General features: G+C 54.3%; 1 protein-coding gene across 3 annotated transcripts; it reads left to right on the top strand.

Moving 5' to 3' along the window:
• Positions 1-9,109: 9,109 nt before the first annotated feature.
• GRK6 (G protein-coupled receptor kinase 6) lies at positions 9,110-24,518 on the top strand. Of its 3 annotated transcripts, none has more exons than XM_082623421.1 (16): positions 9,110-9,301; positions 12,991-13,086; positions 14,024-14,136; positions 14,255-14,332; positions 14,690-14,790; positions 15,126-15,218; positions 15,324-15,387; positions 15,527-15,667; positions 15,953-16,143; positions 16,937-16,974; positions 17,066-17,155; positions 18,117-18,325; positions 18,416-18,553; positions 22,386-22,523; positions 22,606-22,740; positions 23,393-24,518. In XM_082623421.1, the coding sequence occupies exons 1-16, from the start codon at positions 9,250-9,252 to the stop codon at positions 23,462-23,464; spliced, it is 1,749 nt and encodes a 582-aa protein (XP_082479547.1). In that variant the 5' UTR covers positions 9,110-9,249; the 3' UTR covers positions 23,465-24,518. The 3 variants fall into 3 exon arrangements, with proteins under 3 accessions (XP_082479547.1, XP_082479548.1, XP_082479549.1); XM_082623422.1 differs by having other exon boundaries at positions 22,933-24,518; XM_082623423.1 differs by lacking the exons at positions 22,386-22,523; positions 22,606-22,740; positions 23,393-24,518 and adding an exon at positions 21,335-22,011.
• The last annotated feature ends 1,747 nt before the right edge of the window (positions 24,519-26,265 follow it).

The raw sequence follows: 26,265 nt of genomic DNA, 5'->3' as shown, positions 1-26,265 counted from the left end.
GGGGTGCTTTGTAGGGAATGTGAGATGAGGCATCCAGTCTGTTGGGACTGGAGATGGACATTCATGGGTATTTGGATTTTCAACATCTATTCCCCCTTCCTCTTCCTCTAGTCTCCCAGTTTCTATTTGGGGTCACCCCTCCCCCATTGTGTGGGGGAAGGGTAATTTCTAGTGATCACCTCCCACTCTGGAAGCCTAATGGACCAGATAACCCTCCCCCTACATTAACATAGTCAGAGGGGCCTAAACGTGGCCAGTGGGCACTCTCTCCCAGGACTCTGAATCCTGAACAGGCCACCCAAGGATGGTGAAAAGAGCTGGGGTTGGAAGTCTGCCATTGCACCAACTGTGCCCCGACCAGATTGTCCCTGCTACATGACATAAGTCAGGATGCCTTCCAAAAGCCAAGCTGAAGTAGCAAGGAAATTCAAATGCATCATTTCGTATCATTAGAGATCTAGAGTGGAGGGTCTCCAGGAATAGTGCTTTCAGTGGTTTAACAATGTCATCAAGAACCCATGTTCCGGGCTTCCCTGGTGGCGCAGTGGTTGAGAGTCCGCCTGCCGATGCAGGGGACGCGGGTTCGTGCCCCTGTCCGGGAGGATCCCACATGCCGCGGAGCGGCTGGGCCCGTGAGCCATGGCCGCTGGGCCTGCGCGTCCGGAGCCTGTGAGGAGAGAGAGGCCACAACAGTGAGAGGCCCGCATAATGCAAAAAAAAAAAAAAAAAAAAAAAAAAAGAACCCATGTTCCTTCTTCTTTTTGTTTACTATGGTCCTCAGTGTGCATACCTTCAGGCTGATTCCCTCATGGTCACAAGATGGCTGCCACAGCTCCAAGAATCACGTCTAAACTCCAGTGAAGAGGAACCTTCCCTTCCAGTAGATCTTTCTTAGAAATGAGGAAATCTTCCTCCCAAAAAAATCCCAAGCAGACCTCCCCTCATGGCTCAATGGCCACAACTGGGTTACCAGACACTCCTAAACCAACCTCTGGCAAAGGTAAGGGGATCTCCTGTCTTAGGCCAATCAACCCTGGAGCCAAGTCAGGCTGTGAGGTAAAGTGGCCACAGGAACAGAATTGGGACTCTGCAAAAGAGGAAGGGGAGTGGAATTGGATATTAGGTAGACAACCAAAGTGTCTGCTGTAATTCCTGCTTCCTGATCCTCTAGTGGTCCTTAATTCCTTCTTATTTCCAAGCCTATTCCTTCTAGTTGATGCTATGAACCGCTGAGGGCATTCCCATAAAGTAAATTCCCTTTTGTTTAAGTAGCTAGAGCCATGTTCTGTTGCTTGCAGCCAAGGCCTTTCACTCTCCCTTATCCCTCAAGTCTAACCAGCCTCCAAGTTCTGTTCATTACACTGCCCACATATTTCTCAAATCCCTCCACTTCTCTCCATTCCCACTGCCTCTTTCTTTGACTTCCGTAAAATTAAAGGTATATACAGTGGCGGAACGTAATTTGAGAACCTCTGGTGGACATCTGTCATTTCCCTTCTTTAGCATTCATTCTCCCTTTATCTAGTAAGAGCCCTCAATGTTCCTTTGGGGAGAGGCCCATTCCCCCTTCCATCAAGTGGATATAAGAAAGCTTACCCGATCCCTCAGCTGAGGGTGGAGTGGGCATGTGATCCAGACCTGGTCAATTAGAACACTGCCTCTTTAGGAAAACTCAGGGTGCTAGATCCCTTATTCAAAGAGGAACATTTCTCATATTTGTTCATTCTAGTTTATTTTCATTTAAAATCTTTTAGGTTAAGTTTAAGCTTTTTAAGAGTTAGTTTTGGAAATTGAAACACATTACTAATACTGTAAGAACTGGTGAGGCCTTGACTTAAAACTTTCTTTGTATTGTGATTTCCTTTTGGGTGTATTTTGCTAAATGAAACTTGTTAAATTTTTTTCTTAAAATAAAGAGACTTTTTCACAATGAAAAAAAAAACAAACCTGCCTCTTTCTGTCCTCAGTGATTGGTCCAAAATGAACACCTGACCCAAATCAAACCAATGAGAGGCAACCCCAGGATTTTTGCTGGAATCAAGATAGAGGCTTTCTTTTTCTATAAAAGTTGCCATGTTGGTAGGAAGTGAGCTTGAAGCTGCTGGCAGCCATCTTTAGCATCTCAGAAACTGCCTGAGAATAAACACAACACTTTAAAAGCCGAGTCAGAATATGGGAAAGACAAATTTTGAGTGACACCATTTGAGACCTGGGATGCAATGACACTTGAAATCAGAACCACCACCTATACTTTTCAGTTACTTAAACTAATAAATTCCGGTTTTTTACTTAAGCCGGTTTTAGTTGCAACCAAGAGTCCTAGCTGATGCAAGCAAGAATTCATGCATCGTTACCAGGAAGTTTCTAAAACAAAACAAAACCGCTAGTGATCAGCTCTGTAAGTCAGTAGCTTAAAGAATAGGAAAACAATGACCTTAGATGCAGGGACTGGAGGGAAAAAAACAGCAACGAACTTCAATCAGGAAACCTTCAAATCCCGTCTTGAACCTCAAATCACTACCAAAACCTCAAATCACTACCAACCCCTGGCGTGACCATGGGTCAGGGGCTAAGTTTTTCTGAACCTTGACTGCCACGCCTCTTTAGGGAGGGGATGGCACTCACACCATCTGGCAGGCTTGTTGAGATGCTTGAATGGGAATGCATGTGAAAGGGCAGAGCCTGGCATATGGTTGGGGCTCAGTCTATAGGAGCTTACAAAGAAACTTTCCCATGTGGACACCCCCCGCCTCAGCAATTTCTACACGTGTGCCCAGTTCCCCCTGAACATCTGGGTCCCTTCCATCAACTGCTTTGGATCAGAGCAGAAAGGCACTATCTCCTCACCCTGGTTTCTGTCTTTCCATACCTGAGGTGTCAGTCTATGGGATGAGAAGGGAGAAACCATCAAGTTCCTGCTCACAGGTTCCTGGATCCACAGACACACACAGACCCCACTCCTCTGTAGCAGAGACTTGGGGGTGTACATTTCAAGAGGTGGCAGAACTGCCTATTCAAAGACAAGTTTAGGGGGTCAGGAGGTACCCAGCCCATCATCTTTCATTCCTCCTCACTCGGTGGCACCATTTTTATCCCAGTCATTCAGGCCACCACCATGGAACATTTGTACAAATGGAAGCTACTCCTTCCTCCAGACCAGTGCTGCCTGTCAGAACTTCTGCAATGATGGAAATATTCTCTACCTGTGTTTTCCAATACAGTAGCCATTAGTCACATGTGGCTATTAAGCACTTGAAAAGTGGCTAGTATGACTGAGGAACTGAATTTTCATTTTATTTAATTTTAATTTAAATAGCCACACGTGGCCAGTGGCTACTGTACTGGACAGTGCAGCTCCACAGTGTGACAAGAGGGAGAGGTGTATGAAATACTGTTGGAGAGCTACACAGGCCCAGATCAAGTTGGGCCCTGGTAGGCCAAGGGGAAGAGTTTGGGTTTTATTTTTAAGTGTAATGGGAAGTTAGTTATCTACTGCAGCTAATAAGAGATGACAAATTGCTCCCAAATTTAGCGGCTTAAACTACAAACATTTACAGGCATACCTCACTTTATTGCACTTTGAAGATAGTGCAACTGGGGTAGGGTCCACTTCCAAGTTCATTCACAAGGCTGTTGGCCTCAGGTCCTTCTTGACTGTTGGCCAGAGACCTCAGTTCTGGCCATGTAGGCCTCCCCATAGAGAAGCTTCCTTGAGGGTGAGCCAGCAAGGGAATGGAGAAGGCACCTAGAACAGGAGCCACAGCCTTTTAGTAACCTGATCTATGAAGTGACATTTCAACACTTTGGCGGCATTCTTTTCACTAGAAGTGAGTCATTAGGTCCAGTCCATGCTTGAGGAAAGGGGATCACATCAGGGGGTGAATATCAGGAGGGGGGATCATTGGGGTCATCTTAGAGGCTGCCCACCCCAGGAAGCCACCGGGAGGTTCTGAGCAGGAGAGTGACAGGACCTGGTTGATTGTTTCTAAAATAAGCAATAGAGTCACATGATACAAGATTAAAGTCCAAAAGCGTATAAGGGGACTTCCCTGGTGGTCCAACGGTAAAGAATCTGCCTGCCAATGCAGGGGACGTGGGTTCGATCCCTGGTCAGGGAACTAAGATCCCACATGCCGCGGGGCTACTGAGCCCTTGCACCTCAACTAGAGAGCACGCGCGCCACAACTACAGAGCCCACCTGCCCTGGAGCCCGCACGCCACAACTAGAGAGAAGCCCACACACCACAACAGAAAAAAGATCCTGCATGCTACAACAAAGACCTGACACAGCCAAAAATAAAAATAAAAATAAATAAATAAATACAAATCATTTAAAAAACAAAACAAAACAAAAAACCAAAACAAAGGGTATAAGATGAAAAGCCTCCCTCCAGCCCTGTCCCCAGCCACTTAACTCCCCCTTCCTGTAGGCAACCAATGTTCCCATACCTCATGTGGCCTTCCAGAGGGGGGTCCATGCGTACAGAAGCAGATTCATCTGTGGGAGTTAGTGTTGTTCACTAAATATTTCCAATTCTATTCTCCTTCCAGGCGTATAGTCGTTATTCCAGAATCTATTTCTGTGTAGCAAACCACTCACAACTTAGTGGCATAAAACACCAACTTATTAGGCTGATGGATTTTGTGGGTTGGGAATTCAGGCAGGACACAGCAGGGATGGCTGTCTGCACCACAATGCCAGGGGCCTCAGCTGGGTCTGATGGGAATGCCCGGGAGCTGAAATCACCCAGGGGCTTCTTTGCTCAACTGTCTTGGGCTCTAAGTGGGACAACTGGAAGGCTGGGCTCAGCTGGAACTGTCAACCATAGCAGAGCACCTACCTACACGTGACCAATCTATTCAGTGTGGGCTTATCACAGCACAGCACAGCGGATGAGCCTGAAGGAACATCCTGAAAGAACAAGCATTGCAAGAAACCCAGGCTCCATGGCCTTTTTTTTTTTTTTTTTTTTTTTTTGTGGTACGCGGGCCTCTCACTGTTGTGGCCTCTCCCGTTGCAGAGCACAGGCTCCGAACGCGCAGGCCCAGTGGCCACGGCTCACGGGCCCAGCCGCTCCACGGCACGTGGGATCCTCCCAGACCAGGGCACGAACCCGTGTCCCCTGCATTGGCAGGCGGACTCCCAGCCACTGCGCCACCAGGGAAGCCTTTTGTGACCTGGCCTCAGATCTCATGTGTATCACTTCCACTATATTCTACTGATGACGAGAGTCACTAAGGCCAGGCCAGAGGTAAGGACAGGAAAATGAGAGCCCACCTCTTGCTGTGTGGGTGGCAAGGTCACACTGCAGAAATGCCTGTGGGATGGGAGTGTATTGCTACACTCATCTTTGGAAAATACAATCTCCCACAGTAGTGTTGGACCTCCACACCCCTCTCAACTTAGTTGTGGCCATGTGGTTGCCTTAACCAATGAAATGTGAGCAGAAGTGACTTGTGTCACTTTCAGATGCAAGCTTTAAGGGCCATCATATGGTTCCCCACATTTCCTTTTACTGCCTGACATTGCAGAAGCGCAGATTGACAGGGAGTCCCTAGCGTCCTGGGTCCCTGAGTGACTACTCCTAGTGGAGCCTCCCCACTTCCCAACAACCTGCACTGGACACAAGGTGTACCTGAGAAGTAAACTTTTGTTGCTTTAAGTCACTGAAATTTGGGGATTGTTTGTTACTGCAGCATAACCTAGCCTATCCTGACCTTTTGTATACAACTACTAGCAAAACTTACCCACTGTTCTGCACTTTGTTTTTTTCAATTTTTTAAAGATTTTTAAAATATTTATTTATTTATTTGGCTGCGCCAGGTCTTAGTTGCGGCATGCAGGACCTTTTAGTTGAGGCATGCGGGATCTAGTTCCCTGATCAGGGATTGAACCCAGGCCCCCTGCATTGGGAGCACAGAGTCTTAGCTACTGGACCACCAGAGAAGTCCCACTTTTTTTATTTAACAATATATCTTGGAGATTGTTTATATCAGTACATGAAGAGCACCCCCACAGTTTTTTTTTTTTTAAGCTATATAGTATTCCTGTACAGGAAAGGACCAAATTTTACTTAACTAGTCCCTATTAAGGGCCATTAGTAAATTTGGTGTTTTTGGACAATGCTGCAGTGAACAACCTTGAACATTCATTTCTTATTTTGCTTGAATGCAATTATATTTGTAGGATAAACCCTAGAAGTGCATATGTCAGACGAATGGTGGCAGACTTCCCTTTTAAAAAGGATCACTTTGGTCATAGCTAGAGAACGGGTTGAAGAGTCAGAACCCAAGAGTTGTGTGTGATACCATACCCTCCTCACCCCATATCAATCACCAAGTCTTATTCATTCGAGCTCTATGATAGCTCTCAATCTGGCCACTTGTCTGCACCCACTGGCCACCGCCCCAGCACAGTGCATCATTCCTCTCTCCAATGATTCCTATTAAAAGGGCCTCCCACCTGTCTTACTCAGGATACTTGGCTCTAAACAATGAAGCTGATTGTGGGTAACTTAGGCAGACAAGGAACTGATTGGATGCTCTTGGGTGCTTGCTGAATTCCCCTACCCCAGGAAGGGCCTGGCTCGACCACCTCCCCCTCTTCTTCCACTGCCACCATAATGAACCCTAAATGGTCCTCTGATGTCTTATGTTAATCACTTGCTTTGGATTTCAAAGACCTGCTTGCAAACATTGGAAACGCTCCAGGTACCAGGGACCTTAGAGAGGAAATTCTGCCTCCTCTCTGATTTCCCTAGTGAAAAGCAGGGCCTGCTTCTGCATTTTATAGGTTACCTCCCAAAGGGGAGGGGTGTTCAGATGTTGGGCGTCAAAACAATCGGTGTTTACAAGCCAGCCTAGGCCCCTCTCTCCCCACCCTTCACCCCACCCCTAGCACAGTGTGGCTGAGTCAGCAAATATGATCAAACTACTCCCTGGTTTAGCACGCCCTGGACAGCTCCCCACTTCACTCAAAATGAAGTCCAGACTCCTTACCTAGCTTCCAAGAACCTCCCTGATCCAGGCCTCTTCAAGGCCTCCCCATGCACACCCCAATGTGTACCTGAAACTCTAGTTCAATGCTCTGCCCTCAGGTGCCAAATGCATGAGCCCTTAACCACCTTCCTCTACCGAACTCTGAACATATGCTGGTCCTCTATCCAGAGGCTCTTTCCCTCCCACTCCAGTTACCTCTGAAACCTGCACATTCTCACTTAACTCTCAGGTCTCACTTAGACACAACACCCTTCACTGGGTGAGGTACCTGCCCTTTGTCCTACTGACCACTGGGTTTCCTTCCTTCAAAGTACTTTTCTTTATTCCCCAAAGTATCCTAGATCCATGCGCTTTTCTCCATCTCCACTGCCACCTTCTCAGTCCAAGAAACCATCCTCTCTCTCCTGGAATTCAGTAGGCTCCCAACTGCTCACTCTGCTTCCACTCTTGGCCCCCTGAAAGTCTCCTAGCTAGAGTGATCTTTTAAAAGTATAAGTCAGGAACTTCCCTGGCGGTCCAGTGGTTAAGACTCCGTGCTCCCAATGCAGGGGGTGCGGGTTCAATCCCTGGTCGGGGAACTAAGATCCCACATGCCACATGGCCTAAAAATAAAATAAAATAAAAGTATAAATCATCCTTTCAAAGGTTCCACATTTCATTTAAGAAAAACAAACAAACTCCTCTCCGTGGTTTACAAAGCCTTTCAGGATCTACCTAGAATCCCTGCTCCTTCAACTCATCTCAGACTTTGGGCCCTGAAGCTACACAGGCCTTCTTCCTGTTCCTTGAACATACCAAACTTACTCTAGGCTCAAAGCTTTGCACTTGCTCTTGCCTCTGCTTGAAACTCTGTTCCCCTAGATCTTTGTGTGGTTGGATCTGCTCAAATGTCACACCCTGCGACCATTTCTCCTATTTTGTCTTAATGTCTTAATAGCACTTGTCACTCCCTCAGGCCACCCCATTTATTTGTTTACACATAGGATTACCATATTTATCCCCCTTCTAGCAGGTAGGCAGAGAGATTGACTATCTTGCTGGCACTACTGTATACCCTAGCACCTGGCCCAGTGCCTGGCACAAAGTGCATGCTCTGTATTTTTGGATGAATGAATGGATAAGAATCAGAGAAGCCTAGCTGAATCGGACTCTGCCTTACCCGCAAGTTTGGGCAAGCCTCCGTTTCCTGGTGTGCGAAGTGAGGGTGGAGGGGGTAGGATGTTGAGCTAGAAGGTATTGATTAGCTGTAAAATTTCGGCCTTGTTTTCTCCCTAGTCCTAGGCCTGCAGCCCTCCACTGGACCTCAGCTCCCCACCTATATAATGGGTGTGAGCTCATTCCCTACGTCTTGGGGTGGTAGCGCTGCCTTATAAGGCGGCAGAGGCCGAGGGCGGACAAGGCCGTGTGGGTGGAGAGAAATCACAACATCCGGCTGTGGGGGCGGGGCGGGGCGGGGGCACCCGCGGTGGCCGGCCTGGAGGCCTGGGAGCAGCTCGGGAAGCCGGCACCCTCCTGTGGGCCTCTCCCTGCTAACGATGTGCGCCCTCCAGGATGGGCCGGCCCAAAGGAATACGGCTGGATATACGGCCCGAACTTGCTTGAGGCCGGCCTCAAGAGGCCCAGGATACCAAGCGCATCCCTTACAAACCCTGGGCAAGCCAAGGCGAGCCGAAAGAACCCGGCCCACACCCACATCTAATGGCCCAATCAGAGTGCAAAGCTGAGAATGACTGACGCTTCCTTCATCCAATCAAATACCCGGGATCCGGGGCGTGACCCAGAGGACCCACCTCTTTTGTCCCAGCGGAGGGCTCGGCCCTAATTGGCAGTTTGGTATCCTACGAAGGCCCAGAAATTCGAACGTAGGGGCTGAACCCCACCGCAGACCAACCAGGAAGAGGTGACGTTTTAAGTCCCGCCCCCCTGTTCCTTTGAACGAATTCCTGGCTCTGGGGGCGGGGGATGATGAAGAGGCTGTCTAATGGGAAGACGGCGCGGCGAGCGCTCTCCCGGTTATTGGCTGAGTAAAGTAAACAGAGGGCGGGCCGGGGCGGGGCGTGCCGGCGCCGGGGTGGCCCCCGGGAGGGGGCGCAGAGTGCTCGGCGGGCGGCGGCGGCCGGGGAGGCCCGGGAGGCCGCGGCGCGGTCACTGCGAGCCGAGCCGAGCCGCGCCGATCGCCATCCGGCCCCGGCTCCCTCGCGCAATCCCGGCCGGTGGCGCGGCCCGGCGGGCCCGGCGGCGCCGCAGCCCATGGAGCTCGAGAACATCGTAGCGAACACGGTGCTACTCAAGGCCCGGGAAGGTGAGGCTGTTGGGTGAGGAGAACGCGGGCGCGCGGCCTCAGAGCTCGACCGGGTGCCTCAGCCGCCCGATCCCCTAGGGCAGCTCGCTCCGTGCCCCTCACCTCGCGCAGACACGAGCCCTTCCGGCCTGTGGTCCTCTTCCTCCGCACCTGCCCCCCGGGAGCTGGAGCCCAGCAAGGGGTGGGGGTCAGGCCGCCGCCCGCGCGGCGAGGGGGTGGGGTCGTGGTGAGGGGGTGAGAGGAGGAGAGAAGAAGGAAGAGGGAAGGGTGGGACCCCAGCCCCGGGAGAGCCTCTCTGAGCCCTCTCCCAGGTGAGAGGTAAGAAGATGCCCCAGGAAGGGGAAGGGGCAGCCCACACCCCACGTGCCGGGGCCCAGACTCCGGCGCCCAGCCTGGGCCGGCACAAAGTTGGTGCAGGGTAAAAGGTTTGGAAAATAAATTAACGGAGGCTCTGCGGTAGCACAGCCTATGCGAGGTGGGGAAAGTGCTGGTCATATATGCTACCAGCATGACTGCCACTTGCTCGGTGCCTCAGGACACTGGGGACAGAGGTGAATGGGTCACAGTTTTTGCCCTCGGGACTAGTGGGGCAGATGGGCACAGAAAAAACTGGAAGCTGAGTTTTGAAGGAAGGGAGGCATGCCAGGCTGGTAGGACTGTTCAGTGCAAGGCCTGGCAGAGGGAGCCTGTCTTGTGAACCTAGTGTTGCTGAGCTCCTCAGACATTACCAGGCACCTGCTCTATGAGGATCCTGGGGATGCATAGGGACCAGACTTGGTCCTCACTGCCTTGCGGTCAGTCTGCCCCTCACCTGCCACTGTTCACCTCAGTAACATAATCACCGAACGCCTACTGTGTGCCCTGTCCTGTCCAGGGTGCCAGGGACCAGCAGAGAAGACACTTCTATTTGGAACTCTAGGGCAGGGAGGTCAGGACTCTTTGCTGGGCTTTCAGGCTGAAAAAGACATCTGCTTCGCCTTTCTGACCTATTTTACAGGTGGGAAACTGAGGCTTAGATCAGTGACTAGCCCCCAGGACACACAGTGAGACTGGTTGACTCCCGCCTAGGGCACAGGATGTCCCCAATGCAGTCTGTAGGAAACCCAGAGGAACCCCCAGCTGGCACAGCATCTGGTGCCCCCTGCCTGCCCAGTGCATGTTGACCCTGGGGAAGTGCTGCCTGGAAATGGGCATGGCAGTCTGGGTCCTCAGTGCCCAGAGCCTTCCTTATCTCCTGTCCGTTATCGAGTCCTGGGGCTAGGCCTTCCTCCCAGCCTCTGGGGGCATCTGCCGATTCTGTTCTGCCTCGTCATCCAGCCATCCAGGGAGGAGGGGTGGGGAGAGCCTGGCCAGGCCTCCCTTCCTAGGGCTGTAGCCAGTTCAGGCCTCAGGCCTGCTGAGAACACTGCCTTGCCTGACCAGAGAATATGGGCACCTTCTGATAGGCTTCCTCAGGCCATGGGTGAGGCATAGGGGGTTATGGCCAGACTGAGACCAATGCCTTCACTGGAGAATCCTTACTCCAGCCTGGCTCTGTCCCTCTCACCTGGGTGGCTCTAGACAAGTCTCTTCTCTCTGAACTTCAGTAACTCTTTTTGTGGGATGGTTGAGGGTGGGACCTAAAAACTAAAGGAAATCCCAGTTGTCACTGAGTTCTGAACCCTGGTCTGTAGATTGAGTGCATTGGAATCCCTTCATGAGCTGGCTGACAGCTTGGACCCCAGGCCTTTGCCAGCTTTCCAAGTAATTTGAGGCCCTGAGTGATTTGGGATTTCATGTATTCAGTTGACACCTGATGCCAGGCATGTTTGCAGTGGGAGAAGAGCTTGGGTTGTGGTCCTAGGGAGCTGGGTTCGAGTCCTGACTCTGGGACCTCCAGCCTTCGTAATCTTGGACCAATTGACTCCTCATTTCAGGGCCTCGGTTTTCTCATAAAATTGGGCCAGGTCTGGAAGAATTGCTATGAGGATGAAGTGGGACAGCACTGGAGGTGTGAACCCTCACTTAGTCCTCCTTCCTTTCCCAGGCCCCCAGAGGCACGGGGAGGGGACCAGGCTGGGGTGGGGAGGAGCCCCACTGACTCTGGTGGCAGTTCCAGGACAGGATATTTGCATGTGACTCTGCTGCTGCCTTGATGTGGCTGGGAGGAGGGAGAGGAGGAAGTAAGTGATGGGGGTAGCAGGCGGATGGAGGGGTGGGGGAGGAGTTCCCCTTCTGGGGAGGCCTTGCCCTGGGTTGGGGGGTGGGGGTCTGTTGCTCACTCACAGTGGAGCAATGACCGTGGGGTATGCTGGGTGCAGGCTGCAGGAGGGCTGCTAGCAGGTTTCCCAATGGGTACCCTACAACACTTCCTCTTCCAGGCAGCTTAGGTCAGGGAGCCTATTGGAGGACCCAGCCTTGCCCTCTCCCTAGATGGTGGCTCCTCCTGCACCACCTGCCGTCAGCCAGGCCAGATGGAAACAAGGCTGGGTAAACCATAGGGGAAACTGAGGCCAGGCAAGGGATAGTGGTGGCCTGAGGTTGCCACTGAGTTGTTGGAGCTGGGACCCACCTCTTGCCACAGCTCTACTGGGTACTGGACACAGACTCTCCTGGTCACCATCACAATACCTCTGGAGATGGCTCTGGACCTGAAGTACACATGGAGAAATTGAGGTTCCTAGAGAGCAAGTGATGGGCCTGAAGTGTAAAGTGGAGATTCAAACCCAGGTCTGTAAGATTCCAAGACTCAGGCTCCTTCCACCATTTTCAACCTCATGGCCCACAGGCCACATCTAGCTAGATCTCTTAACATGTTTTATTTATTGGGCTGCAGTGGGTTTTTTAAAATATAGCAACCAATATTTCATGTAACAGTCCAGAGTCTCAGCTGATTTTGAAAAGTCAGAAGAGCTGGCCACACTGGGCCAGCATTCCTGCCTAGTAACAGTCAAGCAGTCGGCCGTGGTTGTGCTGCAGCTGCCCCTGTTTGAAGCGGCACGCCGGGTCCAGTTCCCACACTCCTCACCACTCCCTGTTGTCTACCATCTGGCCCACATTTACTGTACCTGTCTGGCTCTGTAGGCATTTGAGCTGCTACCCTGGTCTCAGCAGCTACAGATGAGGGGTCAGCTAGGTAAAATGAGGCAGGTAGCAGGACCAGGAAAGCAGGGGTAGGGATCCTGAGTGCCAACCCTCCTGCCACCACTTTGCTTGCGTCTCTGATAGCTCTGATGCAGGGCCCCGTAATAGGAGCCTGGAGCCTACCTGGTGACCCAGGCTGCCCTCTGCCTCTGGCATCCCTCAGGCATGTTCCACATGTCCTGGAACATCTCCTTTCTGGGCCTTGACTTACACAGTCCCCACCACTATCGTGTACTTCTCTTGCTTCGCCTGGGAAACTCCTACCTGGTAGGAAGAAGCTGAGGCCTGCCAAAGCTACCTGGAAACCCCACTCTCCCCCAGTGGCCTGGCCTCATGCCCCTCTTGGCTCTTCCAGCCCAGAAGCCCCTAGCAGGAGGGCCTAGGGGCCCATGTGTGTCCTGGAACCCAGCGAGGGCATGTTGCAGCATGCGGAAGGAAGGCCCGAGGTGCCTCCCAGAGTAGACTGGGCCTAGGCTGGGCCCTGAAGGCCTCTGGATTGCACTGAGGGTGGAGGGGAGGCACAGCAGTGGCGGGACTCGAGACCCAGCACCTGTTTGCTTCCACAGGTGGTGGCGGGAATCGCAAAGGCAAAAGCAAGAAATGGCGTCAGATGCTGCAGTTCCCTCATATCAGCCAGTGCGAAGAGCTGCGGCTCAGCCTTGGTGAGACCTGGGTAGAGGCGGGGGGTGGGGTGGAGAGGTGAGAGGGTCCTGCTGGTGCCAGGCGGGCCTCCCCCGAAACCTTGCCTCAGGGTGGAGGGGCAGGGTTGGGGGTTTTGGGGAGCAGAGACATTGAGGCCGCGTCACCAACCCAGTTTCAGTTCCTGGGCTTGGGCTGGGTGGAGGGCAGAGAGCACATAGGACAGCAGCGGGTGGTTGGGGTAGGCGTGGGGAGGAGGACGGGGTCAGATTGGGGGTGATCTGAGGGAAGCAGCGGAAGGGAGGGCCAGGCCTTGGGTGAGCAGGGCGAGCAGGATGGAGCGGAGGGCGCTTCGGGGGCTGGAGTCAGCCCTCACTGACTGCCCGGGGAGCCCCATGCCTGTGCTCAGCCCCACCCAGCCTGGCCCTGCGGGTGCCCCGCAAAACCTTGATGAGAAGGGCCAGGCCCCCTCTGAAGGCCTGCACGTGGGCTAGGAGTACACAATGGCTGTTTCCACCGCTGGGAAGGAGGCCTAGCCTCGAGCTCCCCGGAAGCCACAGCTTCCTCCCACACTTTCGCCAGGCAGTCAGCAGGTGTGGGCCGGGCCCAAGCCGGGCCGGAACCTCACAGACCACACCCAACCCCAACTGTGACGTATGCAAGTGGTGTGAACCAGGAGACAGCGGCCGGAAGTGAGGACCCCGGCTCTGGAGCCACACTCCTGGCTGTGTGACCTTGGGCTAATTACTTATCCTCTCTGGGCCTCGGAGTCCCAAGCTATGATGGCAGTAACAGTAATGCCACCTCAGTGCTGTGGTGAGGGTTCTAAAGGAGACAATGGCTGCCATACTGCAGGGCTGGAAGCTGTTGTTAGGGCCCCGGGCCTGGTAGTGTGGACAGGAGTGCCCTGCCGGCGGGCTCCAGGTCCAGAAATCCAACAGCTCCCACCCCTGCCTGCAGAGTGTGACTACCACAGCCTGTGCGAGCGGCAGCCCATCGGGCACCTGCTGTTCCGAGAGTTCTGCGCCACGAGGCCCGAGCTGACCCGCTGCATTGCCTTCCTGGACGGGGTGGTGAGTGCAGCCCAGCCCAACACCAAGGGTGGGCAGAGGTCCCGGGCCACATGTGCCCCATCTCCCCACACCTGTTGCTGTACCCAAACCCCAAGCTTCTCTGCCTCCCACCCCACAGGCTGAGTATGAAGTGACCCCTGATGAGAAGCGGAAGGAGTGTGGGCGGCGGCTAATGCAGAATTTTCTGAGCCACACGGTGAGTGAGCACTGATGGAGGGATGGTGGCAGCGGGTGGAGCGCAGTGATGGGGAGAGGACTGACCACAGCTCAGGCAGAGAGTGCCCTGGAGCTGCTCCAGGCTCACCAGGCAGCACTGTGGGCATGGAGCCCAGGAGGGTGGGCTGGGGCTCTGGACCCTGCAGCCTGCCAGCAGCTCTGCTTCATCCTGCCTCAAGGGGAGCAACAGAAACCAAGTTCAGCAACTGGGCAGGCTGGCGCACCCCCGGCCCATAGCCACCCCAGCACAGGCCCGAGGTCTCTGCCATCTCTGCCCTGGGTGTGGGTGGCTGGCCAAGGGAGCCCCTGCACTGACCTGTCTGTGGCTTGTCCCTAGGGTCCCGACCTCATCCCTGAGGTCCCCCGGCAACTGGTGACTAACTGTGCCCAGCGGCTGGAGCAGGGGCCCTGCAAAGACCTCTTCCAGGAGCTCACCCGGTAAGCCTCTCCCTGCCCATAGGCTGAGAATCGTGTCCTGACGGGGGGGCTTCTGTGGACCCAGAAGGCTGTGAACAGTTCAGCAGGTGGTGAGGGAGCTCAGCCTCTCACCACAGCCTTGCGCCGGCTCTGTGACCTTGGGCAGGTTGCCTCCCCTCTCTGTAGCATCTTGGGCTTCAGCCAGGATGCATGTCTCCCACCTAGGTGGGTTAGCAAGAGGGTTGGCTGAGGATGCTGCCTTTCAGGCTGAGCATACCCATAACAGGGGGCGTGGCCCATCAAGCCAAGAACTTGGGGTGTCAGGGGCTGACCAGTGGGCTGGGTCTTCTCGATAGGCTGACCCACGAGTACCTGAGTGTGGCCCCTTTTGCCGACTACCTCGACAGCATCTACTTCAACCGTTTCCTGCAGTGGAAGTGGCTCGAAAGGTGAGCTCCTTGAAGGCTGGGCCAGGCTGGGCCGGGTTGTGGGGGCTCTCATGGGCGTCAGGCCCCTGATCAGCTAGTGTTTGATTCCCAACCCCTTGTCCACAGGCAGCCAGTGACCAAAAACACCTTCAGGCAGTACCGAGTCCTGGGCAAAGGTGGCTTTGGGGAGGTGAGTGGCCAGGCCAGAGCCCAGCAGAGTGCAGAGGTGGGGTAGGGTGGACCCTGACAAGCCCCTTCCCCCTTTGAGCCCCTGTACCCCCAGGAAGGGCACAGCTGGTCCCCATTTGCCCCATCTACCCTGGCTACAGGTATGCGCCTGCCAGGTGCGGGCAACAGGCAAGATGTACGCCTGCAAGAAGCTGGAGAAGAAGCGGATCAAGAAGCGGAAAGGGGAGGCCATGGCCCTCAATGAGAAGCAGATCCTGGAGAAAGTGAACAGTAGGTTTGTAGTAAGTACAGACCGGAGACCCTTCCCTTTCCCCTGGCCATGCCTGCTCTCCCCACTCGCTGGACTAAGATCTCTTCCCTCCCATGGGCCCCCTCTAGGCACGACTGCCTCCCCTGCCCTCAGAGATGCCTGGGAAGGGTGGGTTTGGGGAATTGACACCTAGCCTAGGGAGCAGGCTGGGCCCCAGGGAGTGGTACTAAGAAGGATTTTTCGGGCGGCTGGCACCAGCCCCGCCACCAGGTGGCCCACGGCCCCTGCTTCAGGACTTGGGCCCTCTTGGTCACAGGTGAGCTTGGCCTACGCCTATGAGACCAAGGACGCGCTGTGCCTGGTGCTGACGCTGATGAACGGAGGCGACCTCAAGTTCCACATCTACCACATGGGCCAGGCTGGCTTCCCTGAGACTCGGGCCGTCTTCTACGCGGCGGAGATCTGCTGCGGCCTGGAGGACCTGCACCGGGAACGCATCGTGTACAGGTGCAGGGGTGTGGCCCTCCTGGCCAGGGGCCGCAACTGGGCTTGGGTGGAGGCTGCAGAGAGATGTTGGTGTGCTGGGGCTGTCACTGCAGGCACAAGTCTGTCTGGGCTCTGGCTGGGGGCTCCACACTCACCCACACTAGGCAGACTTGAGAGGCTCAGAACCCAGGCTCTGGGGTCTGGTTGACCATGTGTGAATCCAGGCATTGTCACCCCTCTCTCACTCTGTGACCTTGGCCACTCAGCTCCCTGCTCACAACACCATTTTCTTTCCTGGGAAGCAAAGACTATAATTCCTGCCTCTCTTGTAGGGAATGAGTGAGATAATGCTGTAAAGTACATAGAACTTGGTAGTGGAGATCTCCTCTTACTACTATTACTGGTGATGATTTCATTTGAGCCTCACAACGGCTCCATGAGGAGATGGATGAGTAGCCTCGTTTGACAGATGGAAAAGGTAGAGTCAGCTACCAGAGTGGAGGGAGAGTGGAAGCCCCTTGACACTAGAGGTGGACAAAGCTGCTGGTGATGTCTGGGAAGCTTCCCTCTGAGTGGGAACTGCCTTCCACTAGCCTAGCAAGTCCCAGGAGTCCTGGCTGCATAGATCCTTCATCTGCTCCCTCAGGTTGGGGCTGCTGCCAGGGCAGGCAGGGCTGTCTGTCCTCTGGCAACAAAAGGCTCCCACACCCTGCTGCACATCCCATCCCAGGGGGTGAGCGAGCTAGGAGGGGTGGCCCTGTCTGGCTGCTGGGCAAACTGAGCAGCATCTGATCCTGCCTTTCTCTCCCCACAGGGACCTAAAGCCAGAGAACATCCTACTAGATGACCACGGTGGGTGAGGGGCCACAAAGGGTGGGAGAGGCATGGGGGAGGTCTGGCCCACCTGCCTTACGGGCCTCCCTGCTTCTCCACCCACATTCAGGTCACATCCGCATCTCCGACCTGGGGCTGGCAGTGCACGTACCTGAGGGCCAGACGATCAAAGGCCGTGTGGGCACTGTGGGCTACATGGGTGAGTCTCCCTTCCCCCTGGCCCGCCAGCCTCCTGGGTCCTCTGTCTTGGGCCCAGTCCCACCACCCCTGTTGGGAAGTCTCCTGTACCTCAAGGAATAGAAAGAGCTGATGTTCTTCTTTTATAGATGAGGAGACCAAGACTCAGCCAGGGCCCCACACACTGTGAATCCACAGCGTTCACTCACTACATATTCACTGAGCTCCTCCTACTGGCTGGGCCTACAGGTGGCTACCAGTGAAAGACAAGGGCCTCATCCTGTTTCCATGGCCCCGGCTCTCCACTCCCGAGATCTGCCCATGCTAGAAGTGGGAGTGCCCATCTGTGGCGGAGGCCAAGATGTGGCCCCAAATTCCCCTTGGGACCACGTGACACAGTAGACAGAGCTCCAGCTATGGGCTCCACCTCTTCCCTGTTATGTGTCCTCGGGCCAGACATTCTGCTTCTCCCAGCCTCACTTTTCCCTGACTGTAAAGTGATCATCACCTACTCCCAGGGTTGCCTTGAAGATGAAAAGAGGCAGGCAGTAGGTATCCAGCAAATGAGTTGCTGCCTTCTTTCCTCTCTTTGATATTAAATCTAGAGGTTGCAAACTGGCAGCCACACTGGGCCTAATTTGGCCTCCATCTGTGTTTAAATCAAATTGTTTTTCAAACAATTTGAATTGATCGCCAACATTTGATAACCCAGACAGCTTCATGTTAAAAATACAGATTTCTGACTTCTCTTGAAAAATCAGAAGACGTGGCCCCCTGCAGGGCCATACCAGCTCCCTTTGATGGGATGTGTGCTCTCCTACTCACCTCAGTCCCCACCGGGCTGCTGATGGTGCCTGCCTGGGTGGTGCCAGTGGGTGTTTGAGCTGGTTACCCTATCTTGACATGCATGCTGGGCATTCCTGAGGCCCCAGGGCTCAATTCCACCTCCTGTCCCATCTTAACTCCTGTGCTGTCCCTCCCAGCCCCAGAGGTGGTGAAGAACGAACGGTACACATTCAGCCCAGACTGGTGGGCGCTAGGCTGCCTCCTGTACGAGATGATCGCAGGCCAGTCACCCTTCCAGCAGAGAAAAAAGAAGATCAAGCGGGAGGAGGTGGAGCGGCTGGTAAAGGAGGTGCCCGAGGAGTACTCCGAGCACTTTTCCCCGCAGGCCCGCTCGCTCTGTTCCCAGGTACAGCAGCCAGCAGGAGGCCCTACTGGCCAGGGCTGGGGCTGGGGGCGCCTCTCCCGGGGCTACCCTGACCACCCTGCCTTGCCGTAGCTCCTCTGCAAGGACCCTGCCGAGCGCCTGGGGTGTGGGGGGGGCGGTGCCCGCGAGGTGAAGGAGCACCCCCTCTTCAAGAAGCTGAACTTCAAGCGGCTGGGAGCCGGCATGCTAGAACCACCCTTCAAGCCTGATGTGAGTGCTGCCCATTCCTGCCAAGGGCAGGGCCAAGCCCTGGCTGGGGGGCAGGGGTGGGCGGGAAGGGTTGGGGCTCTTGGAGGATTGCTTGGGACACCCTCATTGCAAGTGTTAGAAAACTCAAGTGGGTTAACCAACAAAACAGAATTCACCGGGCTCAGAAAAATGAAAAGCTGTGGGAGAGGCCTTGCTTTTGGCCTACCCGATCCAGGGCTTCAACAGTGTTGGAGGAATTTGTCTTCCTCTGACCACTGCTGGTCAGTGTGCAGGCTTCTCTTTCAGGCAGCTGTCCCCAGGGTGTGGCAGGCCTACATCTTAACAGCTCAGCCACCCTAGAAGACAGAGAGTGCCTCTTGCCCAATAATTTCAAAAGAAGTCCGAAAAGAAAAAGCAAGGCCTGAGGCTGATGCTCATTGCCTGATTGCCCAGAGACCCCTCAGCAGCCACACCTGGATCCTATACCCACCTGAGCCACTGCCAGTGGTGGGAGATCGGTTTCCCAAAGGAAAACTAAGATGCCTTGCCAGCAGGGGAAAGGGCCATTGGGCTGGCAAAACACCTGCTGCCCACTACACCTGGCAATGCTGACCTCCCGTCTGGGAGCAGGACACTCCCCTCTGCAGAGTCTCACTCATTTACTGAGCATCTCAGTGGGTCAGGCATCCTCCTGGCAGAAACATCCTCGAGTCATCAAATTCTAAGTGGCAGAAGCCCAACTCAAACTTACGCCCAACATGGAGCTTATTGGTTCATTTGGCCAGAAAGTCCCAGAGTAGGGCCAACATCAGGGTTTCATACCGAGTTGTCAGGACTCCATCTCTTGGCTCTGCTGCAGCCTGTTGACCGTTCTCCCACTGAATTTAGGTTTCTCTGTATAAAGTCATAGGGAAGGTTCTGATTGGCCAAGATTAGATCATGTGCTTGCCCCCTCTCATGTGTTAGAGGACTGGGACCTGTGATTGACAGTTCACCAGGAGCACGGGGGGAGGAAGCTAGGTGATGGGCAGGCCAGGTTGGTGGCTGTCAACCACACATGTGATTGTTTACACATTCAACAAATATCTGAGTGCCCATATGTGCCAGACCTCAGAATTAATAGAGTCAACAGGACCCAGTCCTCCCTTCATGTTCTAGTGGGAAGACACAGCAAAATAAACCAGTAAGTGAAAAAAGAGTGGTGGGGTGGTGAGAGTATTTCTAGACAGGATGGTCTCTGAGGAGCTGTTGGTTAAGTAGAAGCCTAAAATACGTGAAGGACAGAGCTGTACCAGGATTTGGGGCGTGAGCATTCCAGGGAGAAGGAGCAGCCAGGCATTAAGATCCTGGTGCAGGGACCAGCCATGAGAGGTGGAACAGCAGTGGAGGCCAGTGTGGCTGACATGAGCACATGCAGGGAATGTGGAGCAGGAATGTGAGGTGGGGGTGTGGGCCACAGAGCAGGGGAGCAGGAACGGGAGTGGGAGGCCACCTAGCGGGCTGCTGCTTCTGCAGAACTGCATCTTGTAGGTGGGTCTCACCAGCAACCCACGGTTTTAGCCTTGCTGTGGGCAGCTGAACTGAGAGCCTGACTTCCGGCAGCCTGCCTCAGGGCTGGCCCTGCCACTCGAGTTTACTCCTCCTTCCCTGCACATCAACCTTGAAAATCAGTGCCCTGGAGTTTAACTTTTTTTAGAAGCAGCAGATGAAAAATGTGCTTGATGATGATATAGTTTTTCACAGCTTTATTGAGTTCACATACCATACAACTCACTCCTTGAAAGGATATAATTAAACGGCTTTTAGCATAGTCAGGTTGTGCAACCATCACCGCGAGCAATTTTAGAACATTTTCATCACGCCTCCCCCCAAAGTACCCCATACTCATTAGCAGTCATTCCCCATTCTCCCCTCCCCTGGCCCTTGGCATCCACTAATCGACTTTGTGTGTGTGTGTGTGTGTCTGCGTTGTGTCTTCGTTGCTGTGCGCGGGCTTTCTCTAGTTGGGGCGAGCGGGGGCTACTCTTTGATGCGGTGCATGGGCTTCTCATTGCGGTGGCTTCTCTTGTTGCGGAGCACAGGCTCTAGGCATGTGGGCTTCAGTAGTTGTGGTGCAGGGGCTTCGCTGTTTCACGGCGTGTGGGATCTTCCCGGAACAGGGCTTGAGCCCGTGTTCCCTGCATTGGCAGCCGGATCCTTAACCACTGCGCCACCAGGGAAGTCCTTACTAATCTACTTTATGTCTCTCTATATTTGCCTATTCTGGACATTTCATATTAATGGGATTACATAATATGTGGTCCTTTGTGACTGGCTTTTTGCACTTTGCATAATGTTTTCAGGGTTCACCGATGTAGCATTTACTGGTCCTGCATTCCTTTTTTATGACTGAATAATATTCCATTGTACGAATATGCCACATTTTGTTTGTTCATCAGTTGATTGACGTTAGGGTTGTTTCCACTTTGGGGCTATGATGAATAATGCTGTTTTGAGCATTCACATACAAGTTTTTGTGGGGACATATGTTTTCATTTCTCTGGGACATACACCTAGAAGTTGAATGCTGGCTTATATGGTAACGCTATGTTTAACCTTTTGGGGGAACTGCCAGACTTTTCCAAAAAGCAGCTGTATGATTTTACATGATGATATTTTGACATCCTTAACAGTAGGACTTAGAAAAAAATGTAACAATGAAAAAAGAAGTGGCCTTCTGGAGTGAGGTGGGCTCCTGGCAGAGGGCTGGGGGTGCAGGGAGGCGGGAGGAATGTTCTAATCCTTTGGTTGGCTGTGAAGCAGAAGGGGATGGAATATGCCATTGGACATCCCAGGACAGAGGACCTATCAGCTCCAGGCCCCGCATGGAGTACCCAGCTGAGATTCAGTCTGCGCTGCCCTCACCAGTTGCACCTAGACAGCTGTATACAGGTGGAGGGGGGTGCCTGTTACTGATTCCGTATGGCACTGTGGGGGCTGTTTGGCCACCGTGGGTCAGCTCTGCAGCCTTGTCAGGCAGTGAACAGTGAGGGATAATGAGCCCCAGTTTAGAGGGGAACTTGGGCCTCAGAGAGAAGGGACTGCCATGCTCAGGAAGTGCATGGGGCACTTGTGTTTTGTTTTGTTTTGGAAGTATAGTAGATTTACAATGTTGTGTATTAGTTTCTGGTGTACAGCAAAGTGATTCAGATATATATATGTATGAATGTATATATGTGTATATGTGTGTGTATCCATATTCTTTTTCAGATTCTTTTCCATTGTAGTTTATTACAAGGGATTGAATATGGTTCCCCATGCTGTACAGTAGGACCGTGCTGTTTATCTATTTTATATATTGTAAAATATATCTGCTAATCCCAAACTCCTTATTTATCCTCCCGCCTTCCTCTTTGATAACCATGAGTTTGTTTTCTATGTCTGTGAGTCTGTTTCTGTTTTGTAAATAAGTTCATTTGTATCATTTTTTTAGATTCCACATAAAAGTGATGTCATGTTAAATATATTTGTCTTTGTACGACTTACTTCACTTGGTATGATCATCTCTGGGTCCATCCATGTTGCTGCACATGGCATTATTTCATTCTTTTTTATGGCTGAGTAATATTCCACTGTACATTATTTATATACATATGCCACATCTTCTTTACCCATTCACCTGTGGATGGACACTTAGGTTGCTTCCATGTCATGGCCATTGTAAATAGTGCTGCTGTAAACACTGGGGGCACCTGCAAACCAGGAAGCTGCAAGGGTCAGGGCAAACCCAGCCCCAGCTCAGGGTTGAGCTGTCCTCCTGTCGAGGAGGGGTGTGTGTGGTGTTCCTGTCTAACCACTGCCTCTGTCCCCCCAGCCCCAGGCCATTTACTGCAAGGATGTTCTGGATATCGAACAGTTCTCCACAGTTAAGGGTGTGGAGCTGGAGGCCACTGACCAGGACTTCTACCAGAAATTTGCCACGGGCAGTGTGTCCATCCCCTGGCAGAACGAGGTGGGGACCTGCCCAGCTGACGGGGTGGGCTCCAGAGGGGCGCCCCTGGGGTTAGTACTCACAGCTGCCTGTCCTGCGGCAGATGGTGGAGACCGAGTGCTTCCAGGAGCTGAATGTCTTCGGGCTGGATGGCTCGGTTCCCCCAGACCTGGACTGGAAGGGCCAGCCGCCTGCACCCCCAAAGAAGGGACTGCTGCAGAGGCTCTTCAGTCGCCAGGTAACCCCCAGCAGTGTCCTACCTGGGTCCCCCGCCTGGCTCCAGGGGACGGTGGGTGGGAGGCGGAGCCGGTGCCTGCGTGCGCGCGGAGTAGGCGTCCTCCAGCCGTGTCAGCGGTGCCCAGGGTCTCTGGCCTCGTTCCCGCCTGTCCCCCACCCCCGGCTGGGCTCACGGCCTCTTTTCTCTTTCCAGAGGTGAGCAGTGTGGGCTCCCCATGGGTTGGCCTTGCTGCCCGGCCTTGGGGAGCCACAGACAGCCCTTCCGTGGCAGAGGCGAGATGTGGGCGAAAGAAGTCCGGTGCCCGCTCCCTACCTCCCCCTCCCCACTGCTTCCGTGCCCAGCATCTGCAAGCTGCTAGCCTTGCTTAGCCATCCGTCTCCCCACGCCCCGCCTCCAGCGGCCCCAGGGGAGAAGGCCCTGGCAGAGCCTGGGATCCGCCTGGGCCTCCTTACTTCAGCCTGTTGCCAGCAGCCTGTGCACTGATGTCCACACATGTCTGGCCTGAGCTGCTGCTCTGGGCCCCTCGTGGGGAGCCCCCTCCTTGGAGCACGGAGCTCCTGGTCTGCCCTGGCAGGGCCGGCCCAGGTGACGGCCCTGGTGGCTAACTGCGCCCGCTGTGCCTCTCTCCCTCCGTGTCTTCCCCGCCCTCCAGGACTGCTGTGGGAACTGCAGCGACAGTGAGGAAGAGCTTCCCGCCCGCCTCGAGCTCCCCACCCGCCTCTAGCCCCCAACCTGAGGCCCCGCCGGGCGGCTGGCGGTAGCAGCTACTCCAAGCGCTGTTTACAGTTTTGCACAGTGGTCTTCCCCATTGTCCACTCAAGTTGTGGCCTGGGGAACACAGCCGGAGCTGTCCCCAGTGCCCTCTGCCCCTCAGCCCCTGGTCTGGCTGAGTTCGGCAAGGCCTGGACTGTCCCTGGGACAAAGGTGCGTCCCTTCAGCTCTTGTCTGTGGAGCTCGGGGCTTTCTGTATTTATGTCTTTGTACGAATGTATATAGCAACCAGAGCGTTCTTAAGACCCACCCTGGAGCTGGCAGAGGGGCTCCTGCCACACTCCAGGCACCTCAGGCCCAGCTCAGACGGGCGGGGTTGGGCCAGGCCAGGCCCCTGGGCCCCCAGCACTGTGCTTGCCACCGCCGACCTCTGAGTGAGACTCGTGCCTGCCCCTGCCACCCTGGGCTTAGGCCGCCACCTCTGGGGCCCAATACTGTCCCTTCTCAGCACCTGTCAGAGCTGGATCTGGGACCTCTGTGTCCCCTAGGCCTGTGCCAAAGTGTGACTAGAGATTGGGCTGACCCTGGGACCCCTCAGTCCACTGCCCAGGCTGTCCCAGATGGGTCTGCCTCTGCCTTCCAGCTCCCAGGTCACCTCGTCCCTTGTGCTGGGCCCTGTCCTAAAGACACCTCGTGCAGAAACACCCCAGCCCAGGCCAGGGGAAGGGTAGGGGTGGGGGTGTCCCTGGCCAACCCTCAAACATTCCAGACTCCCCTCATAACAGACACATGTGCCCAGCAATAATCCACCCCTCCCTGTGTGTGTGCGCGTGTGCGTGTGTGTGTGTGTGTGTGTGTGTGAAGGGGGCAGGCAAGGCTGTGGGCCTGCGCCCCAGGCCCCAGCCCTGGCCCTTCCCGGACTGTGATGGCCATCCTGGTCCCAGTGTTAGGGTAGCGTGGGATTACAGGGTCCCAGTTTTTCCATATTTAAAGCCAATTTTTATTACCCATTTTGTCCAATATAAGCTGCCACATGTCTCTGTGAATACAGTCCGAGCACAAACCTGGCCAGCTGCCCCTGCCTGCCTCTTTCTTGCCCCTGGTGGTCCAGGGGTCTTCCTGCTTCCCTGGCCCTGCTGGAAGTGGAAAGAGATTGGAAGTGGGGATAGTGGGGGCTGCCCTTCCAGCAAGGCCCAAGGACCCCCAGGGCCGATCTTGGGGTAGCCTCTCCAGGCAGCCAGGCTTTGGTGGCCTTTGGGCCCAGCAGCTTCCTCAACAGGTTGAGGACTGAGAGAAGAAGCCTTGGGTCCCCACTAGGTATGGGTCTAGCTCTGGAACCACTAGGGTGTGGGCCCATGCTGGAGAGGCAGGCTCAGCTGGCAGTATCCCCTCCGAGGCCAAGGTGGCCTGGCTGCCACTTGTGGGTTTGGAACGGCCTGGGGAGTAAGGTGGGAGCTGCTGTTAGGAACACCTGCCCAGTCTGTCTTACCTGGACACCTGCCAGTTAGGAGCACCTGCCCAGTCTGTCTTACCTGGACACCTGCTGTGTGATTTGCCCGGGGCCAGTACACATGTGTTAGAGCCATTCCTCTGCTTTGCCTTTGAAGCAGGAAATGTGGCTGGACAGAGACAGACACTGGTGATGCTGGAAGTTAGGCTGTGGCAGAGGTGGGTGGAGACCAGCCATGTGGCCATCAGGGAGGATTCTCTGAAGGTAGCAGCTGAGCCAGGTCTTGAAGGAGACATTCACCTGGGGGACAGAGGAAGTTGGGGAGCATTCCACCTGTGCAGAGACTTGGGACTGGCAGCCTATTGACCACAAGTCTGTCCTAGACTTCACAAATCTGTTCCTGGTCTGTAGCATCCCAGTGGCCCCCAGCCCCCCAGGGATGCTCTGTAACCACCATAAGTGTTTGTTCCTTGCCTCTGGGCTGGGTACCCAGTGCCACAGAGGCCACATGAGCTTTGCAGTTGGATAGCTCTGGGCTCAAGTACCAGCCTGGCCACTTGCCAAGCTGCCTTTGCATAGGCCCTTCCCTTGTCTGGAAAGCTGGGTGTGATACCCATCGCCTCACCGGGCATCTATGAGAATCCAACTAAGTAGCCAGTCACCCCCTTGAGCCCCTGGGTCACTGGCAGGACTCTTGCCTGTTGGGGGTATATGGGTGCCGGGGGTCAGGCTGATGGCTATCTTAAGGACAAGTCAAGGTACCAAGTACCAACTTCGAAGGGGCCTCTGGTGGCAGCCTAGCTCTTGGTATGTGGAGTGTGCACCGCTGCTTCTATTGACTTGAGGGAAACGGGGTAGGGAGAGGGCCTTGCCTAGGTGTTCCAGCTGGTGAGTGGCCATTGCAAGTTGGAGAGGAAGCCAGCTTTAGATGAAGAAGCTGGAGGTGAGAGGTTGGGGCCTGAGGTGCTCCGGGCTCTGTTGTGCGCGGTCGGGGGAGATAGGTATTAGTGTGCAGAGGCCACAGCCCAGCTCTGGGCAGGTGTGCGAGAGTAAATGAGTGCCAGGTAGCCGGGTGGGCCCAGACCTCCCACCAGACTTCCCTTAGGCTAGGTAGAAACTTCTCAGCTAGGGTTCAACCCACCTTAAAGTTCTTACCACAGTGGATGCTTGGCAGAGAAAACTCCCAAAATTCACTTCTTAACAAGCCTTGCCCAAGTTCTCCTCCCAATCCAGCCCTATGGTAAGAGCTGGGGGACCCAGATGGAGATGAGGCCCCTGCCAGCTTCGACCTCTGTCTGGTAGGCAAGCAGACGTGGGGACAGTGGGACCCAGTGTGATCAGCACTGTAGCAGAGATGATGCTGG

Source organism: Mesoplodon mirus (assembly GCF_964341445.2).
Source record: "Mesoplodon mirus genome assembly, chromosome: 5".
In the NCBI taxonomy this organism is placed as follows: Eukaryota; Metazoa; Chordata; class Mammalia; order Artiodactyla; family Ziphiidae; genus Mesoplodon; species Mesoplodon mirus.
Note: the sequence above shows the minus strand (reverse complement) of the source record. Positions and strands in the feature narration are given on the sequence as shown.